This window comes from Mus caroli, chromosome 8, assembly GCF_900094665.2.
Source record: "Mus caroli chromosome 8, CAROLI_EIJ_v1.1, whole genome shotgun sequence".
Classification (NCBI taxonomy): domain Eukaryota; kingdom Metazoa; phylum Chordata; class Mammalia; order Rodentia; family Muridae; genus Mus; species Mus caroli.
Window position 1 is genome coordinate 23,176,057 of NC_034577.1, and position 20,651 is coordinate 23,196,707.

General features: G+C 39.4%; 1 protein-coding gene across 9 annotated transcripts in view; it reads right to left on the reverse strand.

The window, feature by feature from the left end:
* Positions 1-20,651, reverse strand: part of Unc5d (unc-5 netrin receptor D) — a 541,037-nt gene that overhangs the window by 196,013 nt on the left and 324,373 nt on the right. For all 9 annotated transcript variants that reach the window (XM_021169826.1, XM_021169827.1, XM_021169823.1 and 6 more), the window contains exon 4: positions 5,052-5,155. In XM_021169826.1, the coding sequence (XP_021025485.1) occupies positions 5,052-5,155 (104 nt within the window). The remainder of the gene's footprint in view (positions 1-5,051; positions 5,156-20,651) is intronic.

Below are 20,651 nucleotides of genomic sequence, written 5' to 3' on the forward strand. Positions count from 1 at the left end.
AAAAGCCCATTCCAAGCCCAGAGTCTCTCTCTCGCTGCTACATGTGGATGTAGAACTCTCAGCTACTTCTCTAGCCCCATGTCTGTCTGGATGCTACCACATCTGCTGACACCATGGCAATGAACTCAGACCTCAGAAACTAAGGAAGCCACGATTAAATATTTTTCTTTTGTAACAGTTGTGGTTATGGTATCTCTTCACTGCAATAGAACACCGACTGAGACAAAAACTATGACAATCATGTGACCGACCAGTTTCCAAATACAGTACTCAGCTACTGCCATACTGTACAGTTAGCTACCATAGGACCATCCCTTTATTATATAGCCAATGTATACTCTTCAATCTGAGAACCACACAACGGATTCTGTTCATCCTGTGAGCCCATAGCAAGGCAGTATATAAACATAGCTACTTTCTTTCTCGTTTTCTAGTCTTCCTTTTCCCATTCTTCCTTCTTTCCAAGGAGGAATACAGAGATATAAGACAATAACTTCTGTCTGTCTTACTAGTCAACGTCAAAGAGCCATGCATGCTGGTGCTCAGAATCCTGCAGTTCAATGGGCAATCCATGATAAGTCAAGTGGGAAGCCTCCCTGCATCAAGGTAAAGCTAGAAATAATAGCTGGACTATGCAGCAGTTCACTTACCTACAATGCAACAAAAATTTCCCCATAGCTACCTCCAATACAAACCAAGGTCTAGTCCCTCTTAGCCTACAATCTATTTGTAAGCATTCTCCAGTTCTGACTGCTTCTTGAAACAGACCTGTAGTTTCATCCAGCTTAACTCTGAAATATACTTTATAAAGCATATATTATTCAAGCAGAAAGTGGGAAGCATGCAGGGCTGGATAGTGATTCCATTCCTCTCTTTATTTGGAGGTTGAGTCTTCACAAATGTTTGTGATCCATAAAATTAATGTAAAGGCTTAGTGGATTGGGATAGAACATAATCCACTAGGTGATGCTTTTATAGACACAGGAGTATGCAGATCCCCATTAATACAGAAAGGAGGTCAAATGTAAGCAGGGGCAGAGACTGAAGTGATGTGCTTACAGGCCAAAATCCAAAACAACAAAAAGAACAAAACAAAATAACAACAACAAACAAACATAAAAGAGACTGTTTGCAAATAACAGGAGGTAGAAGACAAGCCTAGCACAGATCTCCTTTTAGTATTCCCAGGAGAAAGTGCCCTGCCAACACATGGGGCTCCAACTCCTATCTCTAGAACTATGAGTTAAAAAAAAAAAAACAAAAACAAAAAAACCTAATATTTGTCATTTTAAGCTTTCTATGTTGTGGTTCTTTGTGACAGGAATTTTGGGAAATGAATTAAGGAAAACAATGCCTCCCCCTTTTTTTTTATAACCTGGAATAGTGACAGTGGAGGGTGGAAATGTCCACTTTTAAATGGACAATAAGGTACATACAACAAACTACATATTTGTCCTTCTTTCTTAACTCTACCAAATATCTATTTTCACTGTCATGGAACAGCCCTGCTCTGCTCATTTGGGTTATAGCTGAAAAGCACCATCAAGGGCAAATGAAGGGAGAGAATGGACTGAGCCAATGGACAGGAGGTGAGGAAAGGAGGATGGAAGGGTAACCTTTGGCACATCAAGGCAAGTCTAATATTTTTAAACATATGACCAGGCTTAGAAGCTGCTTGCTCCTAGAAACCAGCCTGCTATACCAGAATCTTCCACCAAGCTTGCACAGCATCAGAGCCTGCACTGTCTAGGAATGTGATGTGTAAGGATGCATGTGTGCACACCCACAGCCTGCTATACTTTGCTTTGTGCTGTTTGTTACATTTATCTAATTATGAATGCTATGTCTGTTCCCTTTATTTTTCCTCATTTAATCTACACCCTCAAAGTATAGATGGGAAGTGCTCAAGTCATTTGTTAGTACCTAGTACTGAACAAAAAGGAAACTAACAGTAATGTGCTCACTAGTCTTAGAGAATTTCTCCCCACAAGTCTGACAGACTCTCCAATACTCAGAGGCAGGGAGCTATGTTCACTCATATTCAGTAAATATTGAACATCTTATCATGAGAAGAGCTGTTTGGGTTTTATAGATTAACTTCTTCCTTGACAAATAAAGTGTGTGTGTGTGTGTGTGTGTGTGTGTGTATTTGTGTGTGTGTATTTGTGTGTGTGGTGTTGTGTATCTTAGTTTGGGGTTCTATTCATACAATGAATCACCTTGACCAAAATGCGAGTTGTCAGGCAACAGGGTTCATTAGGCTTATGCTTCCATAATACTTCTCATCATTGAAGTCAATCAGGACAAGAAGTAGAGCAGGGCAAGAACCTGAAGGCAGGAGCTGATGCAAAGGACATGGAGTGGTACTGCTTGCTGGCTTGCTCCTCATGGCTTGCTCAGCCTGGATTCTTATAGATCACTAGCCCAGGGATGTCACCACCCACCATGGACCAGACCTCCCACTTCAGTCACTAATTTAAAACATCCCCTACAAACAGATCATATGGAGGTATTTTCTCAGCTGAAGTTCCCTCGAATTGGATAACTTTAGTTTGTGAGTCAAGTTATTATAAGACAAATCAGCACAGTATGTTTGTGCATGTGCACATGTGTGCGTGTATATGTATGTATGTACAGCATGTTGTTTGGAAATGGATACCTATAATGGAATATATCCACTAAGTTACATATTTATATGTTCTTTTGAGAACAATTAAGGTCTATTTTATCAACTTATAAGAACACAACTATTGATATTAACTGCAGTAGCCATGGTGTATAACTGGTCTCCCGAATCTATTCCTTCCTCTCATATGAAATCCTGTATCCTTTCGCCATTCCACAAAATCTTGGTAGTCTCTACTGTTCAGTGAGTATTTTGCACAAAAGCTCTCCTTACACAAACTAAATCCAATAGGACAAGAGAAAACAGACAAGGCCAGTACAACATGAGTGATAAGAGATAAGGAAGGAACTAAAAGGAGGCTAAGACTAAAGGAGGCTAAAAGGAGGGTAAGTGTGGGGCAATATGTTCCAAAGTGTCTACAGTGAGCTTTGTCATGCATGTGATAATCTGAGTAAGCCCTAAAGGAAGAATAGCAGAGATTGACACTGCTGAACTTGGCATGTGCAAAGAACCTGAGGCTGAAGCATGACTGTTTCTACTGGGAGGGGGGTGGGAGAAGGTTTGCTTGGAATGTAGTAGGTACAGAAGAGGAGAAGTGATAACAGAAAGCCTAACACAGACGGTACCTATTCCCCACATGCACGTCGGAGACCCCTAGAAGATTTGAAAGAGAGACCATTATACAGCTGTGAGGCCTCTGTTAGGCCATCGATCTGAACATCAGTTTTCCTGCCTCTCAAAGGCCAAGGCTGTCCCAGGGAAATAATTAGGCTTTCCCCTAACAGTAAAAATCGACTCCTGAATTGCCCAGTTTAGTCTGGCATGCAGTACATCCCACAGGCAGACTGCTAACAGAGGACATTAGCCTCCTTCCCACCTGTGGCCCACATCCTGGAGAAGGTCTGCAGAGGCTGCATGTGTCTCTGCTGGACTGTCTGTAAAGCAGGATCCCCAAAGATGGCAAGGGGGCTGCAGATAATGATGATATGCCAGGCTGACCTCTGGGAACACAGGAGGTCCTAAGCAAGATGACAGCGTCTCCCATGAATGGAGTGTTCCGCTCAGGGGGCAGGATGCATGCTTTGAGGAAGTTGGCAGAAGATTGATATCTTTTTGTTCTACATCAAATACAAATATAAAAATAAGCATTTTCATTGCTAATTATTTCATATCATGCGTGGTGTGCTCACTTCAATGTTCAAGTCTGCTTATTTCATTTCTGGGAACCATCTGAGCCTCAGGAGCATCCATCCAGATGGATTTCTACCTAAATATGCAAGTCTCTGTGTGTTTGTGTATGTGTATGTATGTGCATGTATGTGTGTGCATGAGTGTATGTATGTGTTTGTATGTGTACACATGTGTATGTGTGTGTGTGTGCATGTGCACACTGTGTGTGTTTGTGTGTCTGCATGTGCACAGTGTGTGTGTTTGTGTGTGTATCTCTGTGTTTGTGTGTTTTATATGTGTGTTTGTGTGTGTGTATGTGTTTGTATATATGCACATGTGTGTATATATGTGTGTAGGGGGATGTATTCATGCCTTTTTCTTCCTTTATTCTTTCCCACTACACATCATACAGGTGTTTTAGCAAGGACAGGTGACAAATATTTCAGATTTACATTTTCTTTGTTTCCGTTTTCTTCTTTGGAGTCTTTCTATTTCTAACCAAAGGACCTATAGTTTTCTACCTTCACAGAGAAAAGCCATGGCTGAAACAGTTACTGCTAAGCAAGGGATAATGTTATACAGTTACTTTATATAGTCCTGAACTATAGCCTGCATTCTCTTGTTAGCTTTGTTCCCAGTCATTATGGTCAAGCAGACCATGTTTAATGCATGACCACAGGGTACTAATAGTCACACTTAAAGTTTCACAGTGTATGCTAGGGAGCTAGGAAATATACATATCTGGAGTCTAAAACTATTGGTGACTCTGAATTCTAGACGTCACAAAGTAGCTTCAGCATATGCCATAGTCCTGGTGTCAGCACAGAGATGGTCATATACTAAATATTCAGAAGGTGCATGGCCTATGAGCAGGTGAAGGATGACCAGAAGCCAACCATCCCTCCCACAGGCACATTTCCATACTTGTTAATACTCAGTGGTGACCCACAGCCACTATCCAAAACTGGGCGAACCTGACAGAACATAGGACAGATGATGCCTACATGACACCAGCGTCCATCCTCAGAGTCAAGGCTGGTCCATCCAGACTGCCTAGCAAAATTGTGTGAGAATCAGAATGCTGACAAGAGGCAGGGTTCATCCCCAGCTTTCCTCTTCATGATTTCTTCATCATGCCTTGCAAGGGAAACCAGACACCAAGAATTCCAGGTTACACTCTTTTTCCAACTCTTATGACATGGGCTTTTGTCTCACAAAGGACAGGACTGGCTTGGGACTGTGGAGACCTTCTTACCTCTGCTGCTGGAACTCCCTCTGGTGGGCGACAATGCAGCACGATCATGCCTTCAATAGGAACCTCCCTGCCTTGTGGATCTTGTTCAAAGTTTTTTCGTAAATCTGCAAAGAAGCACAAGATATGTGTGTAGGCTACATTGAGCTAGAATTGTCATTACTCCCATGTGGCCCCAATTCAATAAAACAGCGAGCTTCATGTCAAAAGTTAGATACACACAAATATGTCACTTTCTGACACTCCCCAGTTCTACTTTTCCAAGACTCATAAATGCACCTGAAATATACCTTAGCAAAATGGTTCTTAACACTTTATATTGATATGAAGGAAGAAAAACTACTCAGAGCCAAAAAAAAAAATCCTCATAATTTCATGAGTGTGTGCCAGTATTATCTGCTCGGCGTCTGATGAAATACTTGGCCTAATAAATTACCATCTGCAGCCATTATGAAGTTGAGATGCACATGAATTTTTTTGTTGTTCACTGAAGAATGCATTATTAATCTGTAACCTCTGTCATTCCCGTAACCCTCTGGGGAGCTGGAAAAGACAGTAATAGAGTGAGATCACCTATTAGTCTTTTTATTTGTAACCAGGGAGAAGGGGCCATAGCTAGTTTCAACAGAATCCATAACCTATCCAACCGGATATATAATTAAGAAATGCAAGGCCCTCTAGTCAAGCAGCCATGCTGGGTATGTGGGTAGTGCCCTTCACATGGGGCTCCGGGCACTTTGCAAACAAGCTGCACTATTAACCTTCTACACACAGAGAGGTGACACTTGTGGAGGTTAATTGGCTTGCCAGTGGTCACAACGCATCAGTGCCACTGAGAGGGGAAATCCATTCTGCTTCCTGACACTTAGCCTGACTGCCAACCAGCCCAGACTTCTCTGGGAAGTTCTACAGGGAGAGAGCCAGCTTCATTTGCATAGCCTTCTCTTCTACCATTTCAAAGGGTAGGCAGCTGGCCTTGGCTCCTAGGGAGGTGTCTGGACAACCCTTTGATGATCTTCCTGAATAAGGTTATTCTTGCTGTCACCTGGGTCCACAGGCCAGTTGAGCCAAGACAGGTTGTTTACAATTCTTCCTCTGTGAAAAGGATTTTTCTCCTCCCTCCCTGACAATGTATTTTTCTTCAAATTGAGGATCTCAAATTACAGGCTGTAGATTTATTGATTTAATTTTCTTCAGTGCTTACAATAACATGAAATATGTCCTCTGTAAAGAGCAGAGCTCCAGAATCAGTTACATCTTTATAAATTGTATAAATACATTAAACTTCCTTTTAGCAAGTCAAAAAACACCCGATGAATAACTAGTGCAGCCGTGTGCACATTCAGTCTTCCCTGAATGTTCTCTCTCCCACGGACAACCAGCATCTGTATGTTCAGGGGGCTTTGCTGCCCTCTCAGTTGAATTGTAAACCTTCCTTCTATCCAAGTTCTTTAAATTGTCCTAGTTGTCAGAGATTCTGACTCCTGGTGTGATGGACTCAACAAAACCACCAACGAAGCAGAAAGCAAAGGGAGTGACTAAGTCTAGAGTTGGGAGACTCTGCTGCACAATCCCACAACAGGTCATGTTCTGCTGTCACTCAAAAGCGTTCTGAGCCAAAAGTCTCTCCCAAAAAAAGCTGCACTACTCAGAAAGTATATGAAAGATCATCTACTGGAATCAAAGTCAGTCAAAGAGCCAAGATGCCAGAGTAGTGACAGGAAGAGCTACGCTCTGGAGGGCAAGCTTACTGCGTTGCCTTCCCCATTGCTTCCCAGCTTCCTAGGTCAGTTTGGCTTCCAAGAGAAGGCTTATTCAGTGCTAGCAAGTGATCATCTGAGTTTTGCTACCACTAAATGCTCTGTGATTTTTAACCAAGTAAAATTCAAACATGTAAGAGTAGGCACGTCAACACTTTCTTCTGATGCTGCTTCCTTGTCTTCGCTCAGTACAAATGAAGATGTAATCATTACTTACCCTTACTTTATACTAACTACATTAGTAGACAGAAAGCCACAATGAGGTCCTTTGTCCTCTGTTGGAATACCATGTACTGACTCGGGATCTTTTTTATTTCCTGAAGTCAAGGGATTTAAAGGGATATCTAAAAATATTCATTAAAAAAAAGAATCAGACTCAAGGAAGGACCAAGTTACCTTGCTTCCCCATCCCACTGACACTCGGAATCACTAGAAGACTCCTACAGCACATTATCACTCCCAACGTTGCAAATAGAAAGACTAAGGACAAGAGCCTGGGGGAAGGGCAGAGAAGGTCTATATAGCTAAATCCATCAGTAATACCAGGTATCTGATCAAACCCCAGATATCGCTTCAAATGAGAAATCCCTTGACTTTAGAGTTCTGATCTACTCTTCAGCCTAGTGCTTAATAGGTTCTCCTAAGTAGGTTGCATCTGTGAATCTTAAAAATGGGGGTTCCACATACACATTCCAGCTACCTACAGAATGTACTAAAAATTAGAGAAATAAGCTCTTTGGCATGGTGGCAAATGCCTCTCATGCTAGCTATGACTTTCATCCCAGGTCATGCAAACTAGTTAGTTTCTAAACCAGCAATCAAAGCAATAGCATTCTTTTTAGATATAGAAAAGTTATATGTATTCAGGGATGTACATAACTTCTAATCATAACTAGTCTATCTCCAGACACACAAAACTAATTGCTGCACAAAACAGTGAAACTATAGAACTGAAATTAACTGTCTTGCTCATGTTTGGTCTAACATTATTGCATCTTTTTATGCTGTGTTTGGTTGACATCAATAGGAGGCCTGATCATTTCTGAAGAAAATGGAGAAGCAATGGATCTTGGATAGAGCAGAGGTAGGACTGGAACTGGTAGGAGGGGAGGAAGGGAGGCTGTGATTGGGATGTATTGTATGAGAGAGCAATAGAAAAAAAAAACAAAAAACAAAATCTACATCCTCATATAGGATCGGAAACAAGGTTCTGTGACATCAAAAGGAAGTGGAAACGGAGAAGCTGAAATAAGGCATTATGGGTACATTAGCTGTTGAAGTCAAGCAATTATGTTTGCATCTGAATATGACAACCATGAGATCCTTCACTCAATCAATATCTTAAACTCTATTTGCTTTAGTCTCTGCACCTGTAAGTATGATAATAATTCCTACTAGATGTAACTTCTTATTTTTAAAGGCAGGGTCTCACTTTCTGATTTGGCTCGCCTGGAGATCTCTGTGTGGACCAGGATGACCTTGAACTCATAGAGAGCCAGCTGCCTCTGCCTTGCATATTTGAAGACTAAAACAATGTGCAACCACACCTGGCTAGATACATCTTTTTATAAAGATTAATATTAATACCTAAAAACTTTCCCAAGCACAATGGCTATATAACAACTTTAAGGTCTATATATTACTACATCCTATGATAAAGTTAGATGATTAATATGGGATGATTTTATCATAAATCTGATACAAATTAATTATAAACTCGAGCATTTTTCAGAGACACTCAAATAAAAAGTATAATTTAGTACATGATAAATTAAGTGGGAAAGGTATTAAAATGAGTCATTGCCCTTCTGAAGAAAAAAAAAAGAGATCTATGTCTTGCTTTATACTGAAATAAATGCTGTAGTAATAAAAACATTTTAATAGGAAACCCCATCCATAATAAAATATCTAGAAAACCTTAAGAACAAAGGTTTGATTTTAGCGTGAAGAACAAGCCACTAAAAAATGATTGACAAATATTATTAGTTAAAAATAAATTTACCGGCGGGTGGTGGTGGCACACGCCTTTAATCCCAGCACTGAGGAGGCAGAGGCAGGCGGATTTCTGAGTTCGTGGCCAGCCTGGTCTACAAAGTGAGTTCCAGGACAGCCAGGGCTACACAGAGAAACCCTGTCTCGAAAAACATCACCATCATCATCATCAAAAAAAAAATAAATAAATAAAATAAAAATAAAATTACTTTCTGTAAACCATTGTAAACAAAATACTCTGCAGTTAATGGCCTTAATGTGTTTAAAAATCTCTCATGAAACACCATGAAAAGTTACAGATCCAGTGAGATGAAAGGACAAGGCAGTGGGAAACCATTTTCAATGGAAAAGACACACATGGCTACAGATAAGTAATGGGATATTAAGAGTTACAAAAATGCTAGCATAGCAAGTATGGACACATCTCTTTCCTCTGTTAACTGAACCAAGTTTATTTGTTTATTTGTTTTAAATGGCAGTTCCTAGGGATGAAAATGAAATCAGGCTAGAGAGTCTTGAATATTAAAGAAGAAGAGACAAGGTATATATATATATATATGTAAAGAACAAGTTGTAAATGGATCAAATTGTTTTGCAGGTCCAATTATAGAGGAATCATCTGATAAAAAGACACATAATATGCAGTTTATTATGGAATATATAAAATTCTGATGCATGCACACAGGTAAATTTTGAATGCATAATTTATATTAATTGAACATAGCCATTCATCAAAGGCTACATATTGCATGATTCCTTTTATAAGAAACATCCGTAATGGGTGAAAAAGTAAGTTAGTAATCAGCTGGGGCTAAAGTTGAGTGAAAGAAAAAGGATGAATAATGACCTTGCAGTTAATATAAAAATACCCCCAAATTGCCCTGGATGATGGTTATAGATCTGTGACTATGTTCACACGTATTGATTTCTATATTCAAGAGAATTGAATCTTCTGTAGATATTTCAGTAGCACTATAATTTTTAATGTTTCATTGATATACCTCTATAATTCTATAAGCACAGCTAAGAAGATGATTAGAGATTATATGAAAAAATATACGTAGGCTGTTAGTGTCTCAAAGCATATCTGAACAGCAGGTAGCAACCCTAATATTTAATAATACTATGCAGAAATGAAAGGCCAGAAAGTCATGGTGTTTAAGTTCTATACAATGAAATGCCATTGTATACCATGATAGTATAGTATGAGAAATCTCAATCATATATATACATACACATATACATGCATATATTTAAATTATTGTTTAATATTTTAAAATGAAGATTTAATAATACACATATATACATATGTTTAATAATGTGTATATATATAAAACCATATATTTAATAATTCTATGCAAAAAAGTCATGGTATTTAAGATTTAAGTTATATAGACTGAAATAATAAACAAGATAGTGTTGTATGAAAAACCTTAATCACACATACATATAAATATATATGTAAATATATTTTTATATTTAAAAACAATCCCACTGCTTTCAAAGTCCCTACCCCTCATCTGTGTTATATACACACACATATAGTCATATATGACATACATACAGGTACATGATAAATATGATTAAAACTCACCATGCAAATCTGTACTTGTTACAGAATATGCCTACTTCCATATGACAGTACAGAAGTGAAAATTAAAACTCTTTCTGAGTAGCACTTCCCCTATGAGTAGCCTATGATGTGGGTGCTCAGAAAATGTAGCACAGCTGCTTCTATCCTCTCACTGTTGAACACGGGCTGGACCCTGTCAAAGTGTGAAGGTTCTTGACATACATCATCCTGGCCCATCTACTATACATGCTTTCCCTGTAAAGGCAGACTGCACACATACAATTAAGAGCTAGAATGATGAGCCAAGAGACAGTGGCAAAGGAAGTCTCTCCCATGAAATGCAGTACAGCTTAGCGGAGTGCCTGGAGGAAAGTTTTAGAGGAGAGTTATTCAAGCTGAAGTAGAAGATCTCCCCATCTTAAATAATACACCCTAAACTGAATTTCCAGTTTCTGATTCTTGTTAATCTAAGACATGGGTCTTCAGGGGTGGGGAGACGTCTGTATCATCACATGCTTGGCCTTGCAAGTGCAAGGACCTGAGTTCTGAGCCACAGAACCCATAGGAAGGCCAGGAATGGTGGCAAGGGCTTTTGTTCCTACTGACAGTGAGGCAGAGGAGGAGACAGCAAAGGACCCTATTCCATTTGGCAAAGTTCCAGGTCAGCTAGAGAGCCTGCCTCAAAGGAAAGGGGCAAGGCATTATTTGCTATCATTCTTTGACTTCTACACACATGCATTCTTGTACCCACATATGTGTGGATGTATACACACACACACACACACACACACACACCATGTATACACACATGCACACCATTCACACATATACACACACCACACATACCACACACACTCCAACCCTCCTCCCCACATACTTTCTTCATTATCATCTTCAGTTGAGCACTATCTTCTCATTTCTTTATTTCTAATCTCTAAACATCCTTCCTTTATTACCTCTCTCGATTCCACAGAGGGTTACCCTTCTGACTCATACGTCTTCTATCAGTATTTACGGACAGGGTAAAGCATGACTGGATTCTATCCTTTGATCTTGTTACAGTTGTGTATCAGATAACGATTAGATTATTCTACACACAGGAAATTAACTAAATTGCATATGTGATACATAATATTAAATATTTCAGATGTGGTTAAAGAATGTAAAACTCTTATCATCTGTAAACAGCAAATTGTTTGAGACTACTCTATGTGTTATAGGATAAACCCTAAAATAAAATTATTCAGCATTCCACATTTTTACCTCTCAATGATTACATTCATTGTATATAAATTTGGTAAAATATACATTCATTTCCACAAACCTCAAACACCAGTAAAAGATTATCCCGCTGCTTTCAGAGTACCCACCCCTTGTCTGTACTTTATACTGAGTTAGGATTGTGGGCATAAGCATTTTCTGTCTCATTTTATTGTGTCTTGGTTCACTCTTGACACATCTACCAATAAAAGAAGCTAAAATTACATAGCCTTCAAAACTCAGAAAACTGTGAATTTAAACATGCCCCCAATTTTATTTTTTGGTTGTGGGGCCGGGGGCAAACTTTTCATCTGTTTGATTTATTGTCCTGTGTCTATGCTTTGGATTGAATATAGCATATCCTCTCCTGCAAGCTCATGTCTCTGAACACTTGTTCTCTAGACGGTGGTATGGTCTACAAAGGGTGTGGGACCTTTGGGGCACAGAAACTAAAGGTAGGGCTTAATAATTATTGCTCAAGTCTCTCTCTGCTGCTCAATTCCCAGAGACAACCCTGGCCTTACCCACCTTCCTCACAGCTAAAATACATCTATCTGTAGGCATTTTGTCCCAACAAGGAAGGTAATACACCCTAGTACCCAGAATGGCATATACTATGTCTTGATGGATATTTGTTCAATGAGAGGATGAATTAATTAAGTTACTTATGAGTTTCATTTCCGCTCATGTCACCTGAGAACATTCTCAGGTGTTAAGAGGACAAAGAAAACATGGGGGTATGTGATAAATACAAGGCTGTTATTGAAATGATGTACTTATTCACTGTCTTCTTCACACACACTCTGTGTGTGTGTGTGTGTAAACTCTCATGCGTGACATCATCAATAAAATGCAAATCACTGCATTTTCTATTTCTATAACTTTACCTGTCATTCTGCTTCCCTTTTTATTCCTACAGTAGAATGTCAACAACACTCAAGATGACTAGGAACAACATTAGGGGTAAAGAAGAGGAGTACACAGTGAGGAAGCCAGGTGCATGGCTTGGTTATAAATCATACAATCAGCAACAAGTCTTCCAGCGACAGCAGTACCTGCCCCTAAGTGGCACATCTTAGGCTGGGCCATAGGACACAACAGCCTCCGCTTCCTTACCCCATACCCTATTTGGATTTTTTTTCCTCATTTTCTTTTCATACTACTATGTTAGAAAAGTCATTGTAGCATACAAAAATCAATAAAAATTCAATTCCGAATAATAGTTCTCTGCAGCTCAGCAACACTGGGGAGTTATCGGCTCATTCAATGTTCTGGCAGTTAATGCAATGAAATAAAAATAATTTACTCATTCAAACCAAATCAGCCAGTGAAAAATCATAGACATTTTTTAATAGTCATAGCCAAGGCCATTTGTTAAGATGCAGGAGGATGACACAATGTCCCATTAGTTGTCTGACTACACTGGTTTCAAATCGGGTTTGAATCTTTCCTACTGTGTTTCTTCAGAAGAAACAACAAACCACATTTGTCATACATAAGAGGAATTTGTAACTCTGCCAAATGCAGGTCATTTGTTGTAATAAAAGGGCTGATTCAAACGCATAGCAGATGCCCAGCAGAAAATGGAAGTCAGGGCCCAGTGCCTCTATTTGATTCTGTCTCAGTCCTTGGGTCCTAAACAGTAATGGCCTGCGAAGTCAGTTACTGACTCCAGTTCCCCTGGGAAGCACATGAAAAGCATCCTGCCAGGTGACTGTGTACTATCTGTGCCTCTCTGGCTAGCTTTGCTAAACTCCTTCTGCTTGGCTTTAGATTCTGATGACTCATATAGATACTGGCCATTCACACCACCCAGCTCATCTTGTCCTGGGTCTCCCAGGACTGAGTGTTACTGGGAGGAGCCCTCGAGTAACAGCTGGTCATAAGACAGACTTCCAAATGGAGATTCTTACAGATCACAGTTGAGGTATTTCCCCTGCTCTGACCTAAAATCCCTGAGTATTAGAGCTGTGACCAACTCCTGCTAGGAAACCCTGTAGCAACAGTAGAAGGCCACTTCTGTCACAGCGGAACCAACATGGTACTCTCTGTGTGACCTCCTCCCTCAGAACACAATCTGCTGTCTGTGCCTACTGATACCCCATGATGTTTGGCCAATGCACAGAGTCCTGGCACATAGAGACTCCTGAGGCTGAAAGCATGATCATAAAATAACTCTGGACCATGAGATACTTTGTACTCTATAATCCTGCTGGGAAAGAGCTGTCATTCACAGAATATTTTGTAAATAGTGTTCTCTGGTTTTTCCCTCCCGACTAGTGGCAAAACTATTTGGTAAGTAACTGTAGTATAGAAGAACATAGGGTGGCTTTGCCAACGCTGGGGACATTGGTGGTGGCTAGAGACAGCTGCAGAGCTGAGAAAGCACCCTGACAACTTAACATGCCTTCTACTGAGCTGCTCCCAGAAAAGCACACTGCACTGTGTGTGACCTCTCCTGTTTACAAGGGTAAAAACAAAAATGCATTAAGAAGCCATCAAAACCTGAGACTAGGCTGACAATTAGGAAGCAAAAAATCTTAATTAAGAACCCGAGACTGGAGGAAATCAAATGTACCTTAAGCAGTGACTTCAATGAATGCATCAGTCTTAAGAGAACCATGCTTCAAGAAAGTTATAAAACGACCGCACAAGGCAATAAAGAGATCCAGCATAGCTCCATCCACTAGGGTGCTACTATGTCCTTTCAGCACACACTTTGCATTTGTTACTCTGCCCAACCCCAGCCAGTTTCCTCTCAGTATTCTGCCAGGGTGAACTCAATTTATTCCTGGCCATAGGTCCCTGCTTTTCTTGTCCTTTTTGTTTTGTGTAATTAGTTCCAATTACTTCTTTTTAGCATCAGGTCATATGTAGACAAGCGATTAACCACAGGTACAGGGTCCTTTATTCTCTCTGAATGAAACTCCATGATGGTCCATGTACAGAGCTGCTTGCTAGGTACATATTCTTGGTCTAAATGGGCAAATGTGGTGTATATAAATATATATATATATATATATATATATATATATATATATATCTTACCAATATAACTGAGAAACTACTTAGTACAGGAGGGAGCTATAGGTAGGAACATTATATAATGAAAGTGCACAGGTTACAAATTTCTTGTGTTTTTTTTTCTCCAAATGACAAAATGGAATTTGAATATATTGATTATTTGGATCAATACATGAAAGATAGGTGATGCTTCACTGAATTACACTAAAATGTTTCAATTACCTTTGACAGAAAAATATTATATGAAATTCTTCAAAAATTATTAGGTAAATTATACCGTGTTTTTAAGGTATTGAATAAGATAGACATACAGTGATAGGCTATATTATATCCTTATTTTTATCATGATCCATGGCATGTTATAGGGAGAAATTAGCTATCAATCCCGTATTCTGCATGTTAGTATTCTTGCTCTTTTTGGAGTGCTAATGGAAAAATGAGTTCTAGGTCAATACAGATAATCACCAAAGCAAAGTATTTCCGAAGAAAGGAAGCAAAAACCAGATACAGGGGCAAAATCCTCAGCTTTCCTATGCTGCTCAAATCCTGAGCAGTACACACAGAGTTCATCTTCCTCCTGTTAGAATTCCCAATGCAAACGTGCTTTATTCACACCTATAAGCACTGGCTTGCAGCTTGGCATCTTGATGAGCATTCCAGTACACAATGAACTCCATGGTTGATGGATCCAAGTTTTAAGACCGACACAGACATGAAGAATCATCCCCTGGCTTCCCTGTGTGACCTCCACAGCCCTGCACAGGAAATTAGAGGGTTATGATCTCGCAATGAGTTTCAGAAGAAATGACCTAAAAATAACCCCAAGCATTCAATGCTCTCCACCTCATTAGGATTCAGTACCAGGACTGCAGAGGGAGGGAAGAGGAAAAAAAGGAAGAAAGAAGCAAAAAGAAAAGTCAACCCTGCAGCAAGAAGAAATAGAGCTGAACTGCAGTGTTAGATCTTTTATTCTCCCCTCAGCCCATCTCCCTGAGGTCTAAAAGGTCAACTACAACAACATGTGGCCAGTGTCATGAGTACAAAATCAATAGAATAGCCACCAAATACCTAGTACTTCCTGGCCCCAAAGTACATCTCTGTGGAAAGAAAACAAACAAACAAAAAAAAAAAAAACAAAGAGATTTGCTTACCTTAATGCTCTCCTACCACACCATGGAGGATCCAAGTAATAACTTAGACCAAAACTTGTCATAATCAAATCTATAGTTGATGCTAAATACTATAAAGAGACATAGTAAATATTGCCCATGAAATAAAAGCTACAAAGGACCCAACCTAACTTGCTCTTGGGGATACTTTCCAGAAAAAGAGGATCAAAAAGGACTTTGAACCAGGATTGCCTGTGGAAATTTGAGGAAGAAAAGAATCCATTATGGCAGCAACAGAGAGAGGAAGCACTTTTTACAAAAGTGGGGTTAATTCTCAAGGAGTCAGTAGTAGGTCTGGAGAGTCAAATGCAGGAGTTACGCTATAGGGAAATCATAATCTACTCCTTTATTTTTCATTTGCCAAATTATACAAGAGAAGTCCACTAATTGGAGAATTTTATAGAGGTAACTGGATCAAATTCATTCTTACTCTTACTGCTAACTCCTTCCAGATCCATCCCTACACCCCTTTTCCCAATGTTATATTCATTTATATTTTTAATAAGCTAATGAATCTTATTTGCGCTACCCATGTACTCATAAATGGGGACAATCCACTGGATCATGGTGAACCACCCAGGGACCATGCTTTTCAAGAAAACTGACTCTCCTTTCCCCCAAAGCCATCAATTATCCGCAGCATCTCAGTTGGGATGGAGACCAGTGAACTCTTCCTGTAGTCAGTAGGAAGAAGGAAGGCCAAAAAGACTGCAAAACCACCAAGCATTCCTGTCCCTCCTACCAAAGACTATGATTTCACTGTCCTTAAACAGAGCTGAGAGACCTTAATTTCTGGTTTTCATATGAATATCATCTATGCTGGGTTTTACCAATCAGTAGAGTTGATTAGGTAGATCAATAATTAATTAATTAATCAGGTGGCTGGTTGGCGGAGCCCAGACTCAATCTAGATTTTCTGATTTGACTTCTTTTTTCTTTTGTTCCTATTCGGTTTTAGCAAATGTTCACAAAGAAAGTCTTTTTATTCTCCATGTTAACATTACATCACCATCCAGCCCCAAAATGGTTACTTCCAGCCATGTTGTAGCTCTTCTTTATATAGTTCAGCTTTTGGAGCAAGTCATCTATGTCTATCCTCCATATTTTCCATCTTCCTGCTAATTGCTTGGTGTACACAGTCTCTTATCACCTCTTTCATTAATGGTTCTGGATCAACGACAATTCTCATATCAAAATCAGTGGACATTCCTAAAATATTCCCATAATCTGTAGATATAACACTGGGGTCTTGACCATTCATTCCTCACAACAATGTCCACTTATTTCCTCTACTGCATTTATCTTTACCTTCCTGTGAACTTCTCTGGTTCTCCCATGTCCTTGTATGGAACTCTACTCATAGCTTACCAGCATTTCCATTTCCACCAGCAGTTTGAGAGTGGAGAAAAGATACATGCAAAAGTATTCCTGACAAAATTGGTTCCTCTCATGTGTTTGCTAGGCCCCGGCCTAGTCTCACAAGAGACAGCTATATCAGGGTCCTTTCAGCAAACGCTTGCTAGTGTAGGCAATGGTGTCATCGTTTGGAGGCTAATTATGGGATGGATCCCTGGATATGGCAGCCTCTACATGGTCCATCCTTTTGTCAGTCAGCTATTGGATGGATCACAGGGCCCCCAATGGAGGAGCTAGAGAAAGTACCCAAGGAGCTAAAGAGATCTGCAACCCTGTAGGTGCAACAACATTATGAACTAACCAGTACCCCAGAGTTCTTGACTCTAGCTGCATAAGTATCAAAAGATGGCCTAGTAGGCCATCACTGGAAAGAGAGGCCCATTGGAATTGCAAACTTTATATGCCCCAGTACAGGGGAACGCCAGGACCAAAAAGTGGGAATGGGTGGGTAGGGGAGTCAGGGGGAGGGTATGGGGGACTTTTGGGATAGCATTGGAAATGTAATTGAGGAAAATATGTAATAAAAAATATAAACAAACAAACAAAAATCGGTTCCTCTCGTATTTTCAATAGCAGACAGTCCTAATCACTAATTTTTCAAGGACTCCAACTAGAGCTTTGATATTTATCTTATATCCTGGGTTTCAGGCTCAAAAGTACAAGTGCCTAATCAAAAACAGTTCATTGACAATCACATGGGTTATGTATATCTTCATACAGTATGATCAAACACTGAACTTGATATTTTGTTTCTGAATCTCATTTCTTCTATTACATTCATAATTATACTTAATAAAATAACTAGCAACTCAGTTACTCAAGACAGAAACATAGACAACCCTATACCTAACATATCTAAAATCCCTACCTTAGCTTCTAGTTTTATATTTCAACAGCCACATGCTCATGTTAATGTCCCTTTTCTGGAGCCTCAAGTTTGTCCCATTCTCTTTAACTTGCATCTTCTTTACAAACGATTATCATTCCCACTGCCCCCACCCCATCATCACTGTTGTTCTCTTGGAAGCCTTATTCATAGTTAATGGGAAGGTTGGAGGTTTTGATATTACACCACCTCTGCTACCTCAATGGCCAAGCCTTCTCCTGAATGAATCTGAAGTTTTAGCTGAGGTTTCAAATACCTTCATCATCTGACCTACCCACCTCTCTCAAGTTGAACTGTTTCCTGTTATCTTGTGTTTTATTTACTATAAGCATGTATTAAACATCATGCTGTGCATCTGTCAATACCTGGTGATCCAAACAGTCTTGGGGTTGGGGTCAGAGCAGACTGCAAAGGCTTCAGTCACAGATCTTCAGCCAAGGAAGTTAATACAAATAATACAGTTTGAACATTGAGATGATTTGAAACCCTCTACCCAATATTCTGGATAAGAGACAGTCACCCTATACCTGCATCTTGTGTGTGTGTGTGTGTGTGTGTGTGATTGTGTGTGTGTGCCTAGGCTCTCTTCTGTGGTCGCATCTAAATTTCTCTCTATCCTAGAATGACAATCCCATTCCAGATAAATCCGGTCTTGCTGAGGAATTACCTTTCTTAATAATTCATGAAGTATCTTGGGTCCCTGAGACCAGGAGCTGTCCTGGTGGGCTTATTGGGCACACTGAATGTGTCAGCCATGCCTCTGCTCCACCAAAAAATCTTATTTACACGTATTTCACTTGTTGTACTGTGGAGGGACAGTAGTTTGTTCTTGGGCTGCCTAAGACATGCAGGTTCCTGAACTATTCACAGATGACTGACTCTTCCCTTAAGCCAGCATCCCTCTCTTACGTAGGTAATTTCTGGGATGCAATCCTGGTTTTCCATACATAGGCAGAAATAACACTAACATAAGAAGAATCACTAGGCATAAAAAGTATGCAAAGACTAGGAGACCTAATTTCTTTTTGTTGTAATTGTTTGTTTATTTTGTATTTCAACTGTTGGTTTGTTGGAAGGTTTACTAAGTCGGAAGATTGAGTATTGACTGAAGTAAAATCTATATTCTCTTTGCCAATAAAGCTTTACTGAGGTTTGAATAAAGATGGCCATCTTTGGGAAATTAAAGGTGAATTTCACTGAAGGAAAAACAGGCTGAATTAACCTGTGATTTTTATTGAAAGGCAGTGGCTATGTTTCTGCAAATTCTTCTTGGTAAAATAATGACTGGCAATAAATAGCATGAAAGAATTTCTCTGGGGAAATTTCATTTCTCCCTTACACATTTCTTTTCAATAGATCCCATCTTTAAGGTTGTCACTTATAAAAAGGCATGTATTAAGCAAAAGTAAGCCAATTTCTATCAGAATTGTACAAACCATTGCTCTTTGTTCAAAAAAACATGCTTTCTATAGATTTAAGTTTCTCATAACCTATGCTGAAGAATTTATACTAGCAAGAGAGGCAGGGCCTTCTGGGTAGCGGCTAAGAAGATGCAGGATGCAAAGTACTTTGATGTTTAAAGTTGCACCCTCCAAACTTGTTCAAATTCATCATTCTGTCTCATATGTCTCATAATTATTTCTACTGACCTAAGAGAAGTATGCACTATGCTGTATCCATAGACTTCACATTTGGAAAGTAAACCAAGCTCGTGTGGAAATATTAAAAATGAGTTGTATCTGTATAGAACATCAACATTGTCATTTTTATTACTCAAAGTTCAAACAGTAGAGCAGAATACAATAAATAATTCATAGAAGTTAATGTAAGAAAGGATGAACAACTGCAACAACAGCAACAACAACAACAAAAATCCCCAATCCAAAATGCTCCTAAATCTGATGATAAAAAAAAAAATTGTGAAATTGGAACATTTCTGAATTTTGATGTTTGGGTTGGAGATGCTCAAGGAGTGAAGGAGTTGTGGTTACCCCAACAATTAATGGTCCCCGAAACATGAAAACATGCTGGTCTCAAGCCTTCCAGACAATGTATGTTCAATGTATACACAGGACTGGAAGCAATCCAGAGATGACTTACAGATTATGATAAGAAGTTCCAGTATAACGCCATTTAACATAAGGCAGTTGGCCAACCAAGAATTGATACTGCAGGACTGTAAACTCCTGTGGATACTGAGGACTGAGAGAGGTAAGCCACACTGATCTTGTGGCTTCTCTAGTGTTTGACATGTAGATGGCATTTTGAGGAGATTTTCCAGAATGTTCTATCACATCCAATTTCTTTGATGTAATTTATCCAATGTCTTCCTAAAAGTACAAACTGTGTACATTTAGAAAGAACAATGCTGAAGTGAGTAGTGTCTGTTCATCATATGAGGAGAGATCTCATTGACTGTCCTATTACTGGTGATGCTATTATTTGCTGAAGTAGAGTATGATCACATTTTCCACTGCAAATTTACTACCTTCTTCTTTATGACTAATAAGTAGATGAGGAAAG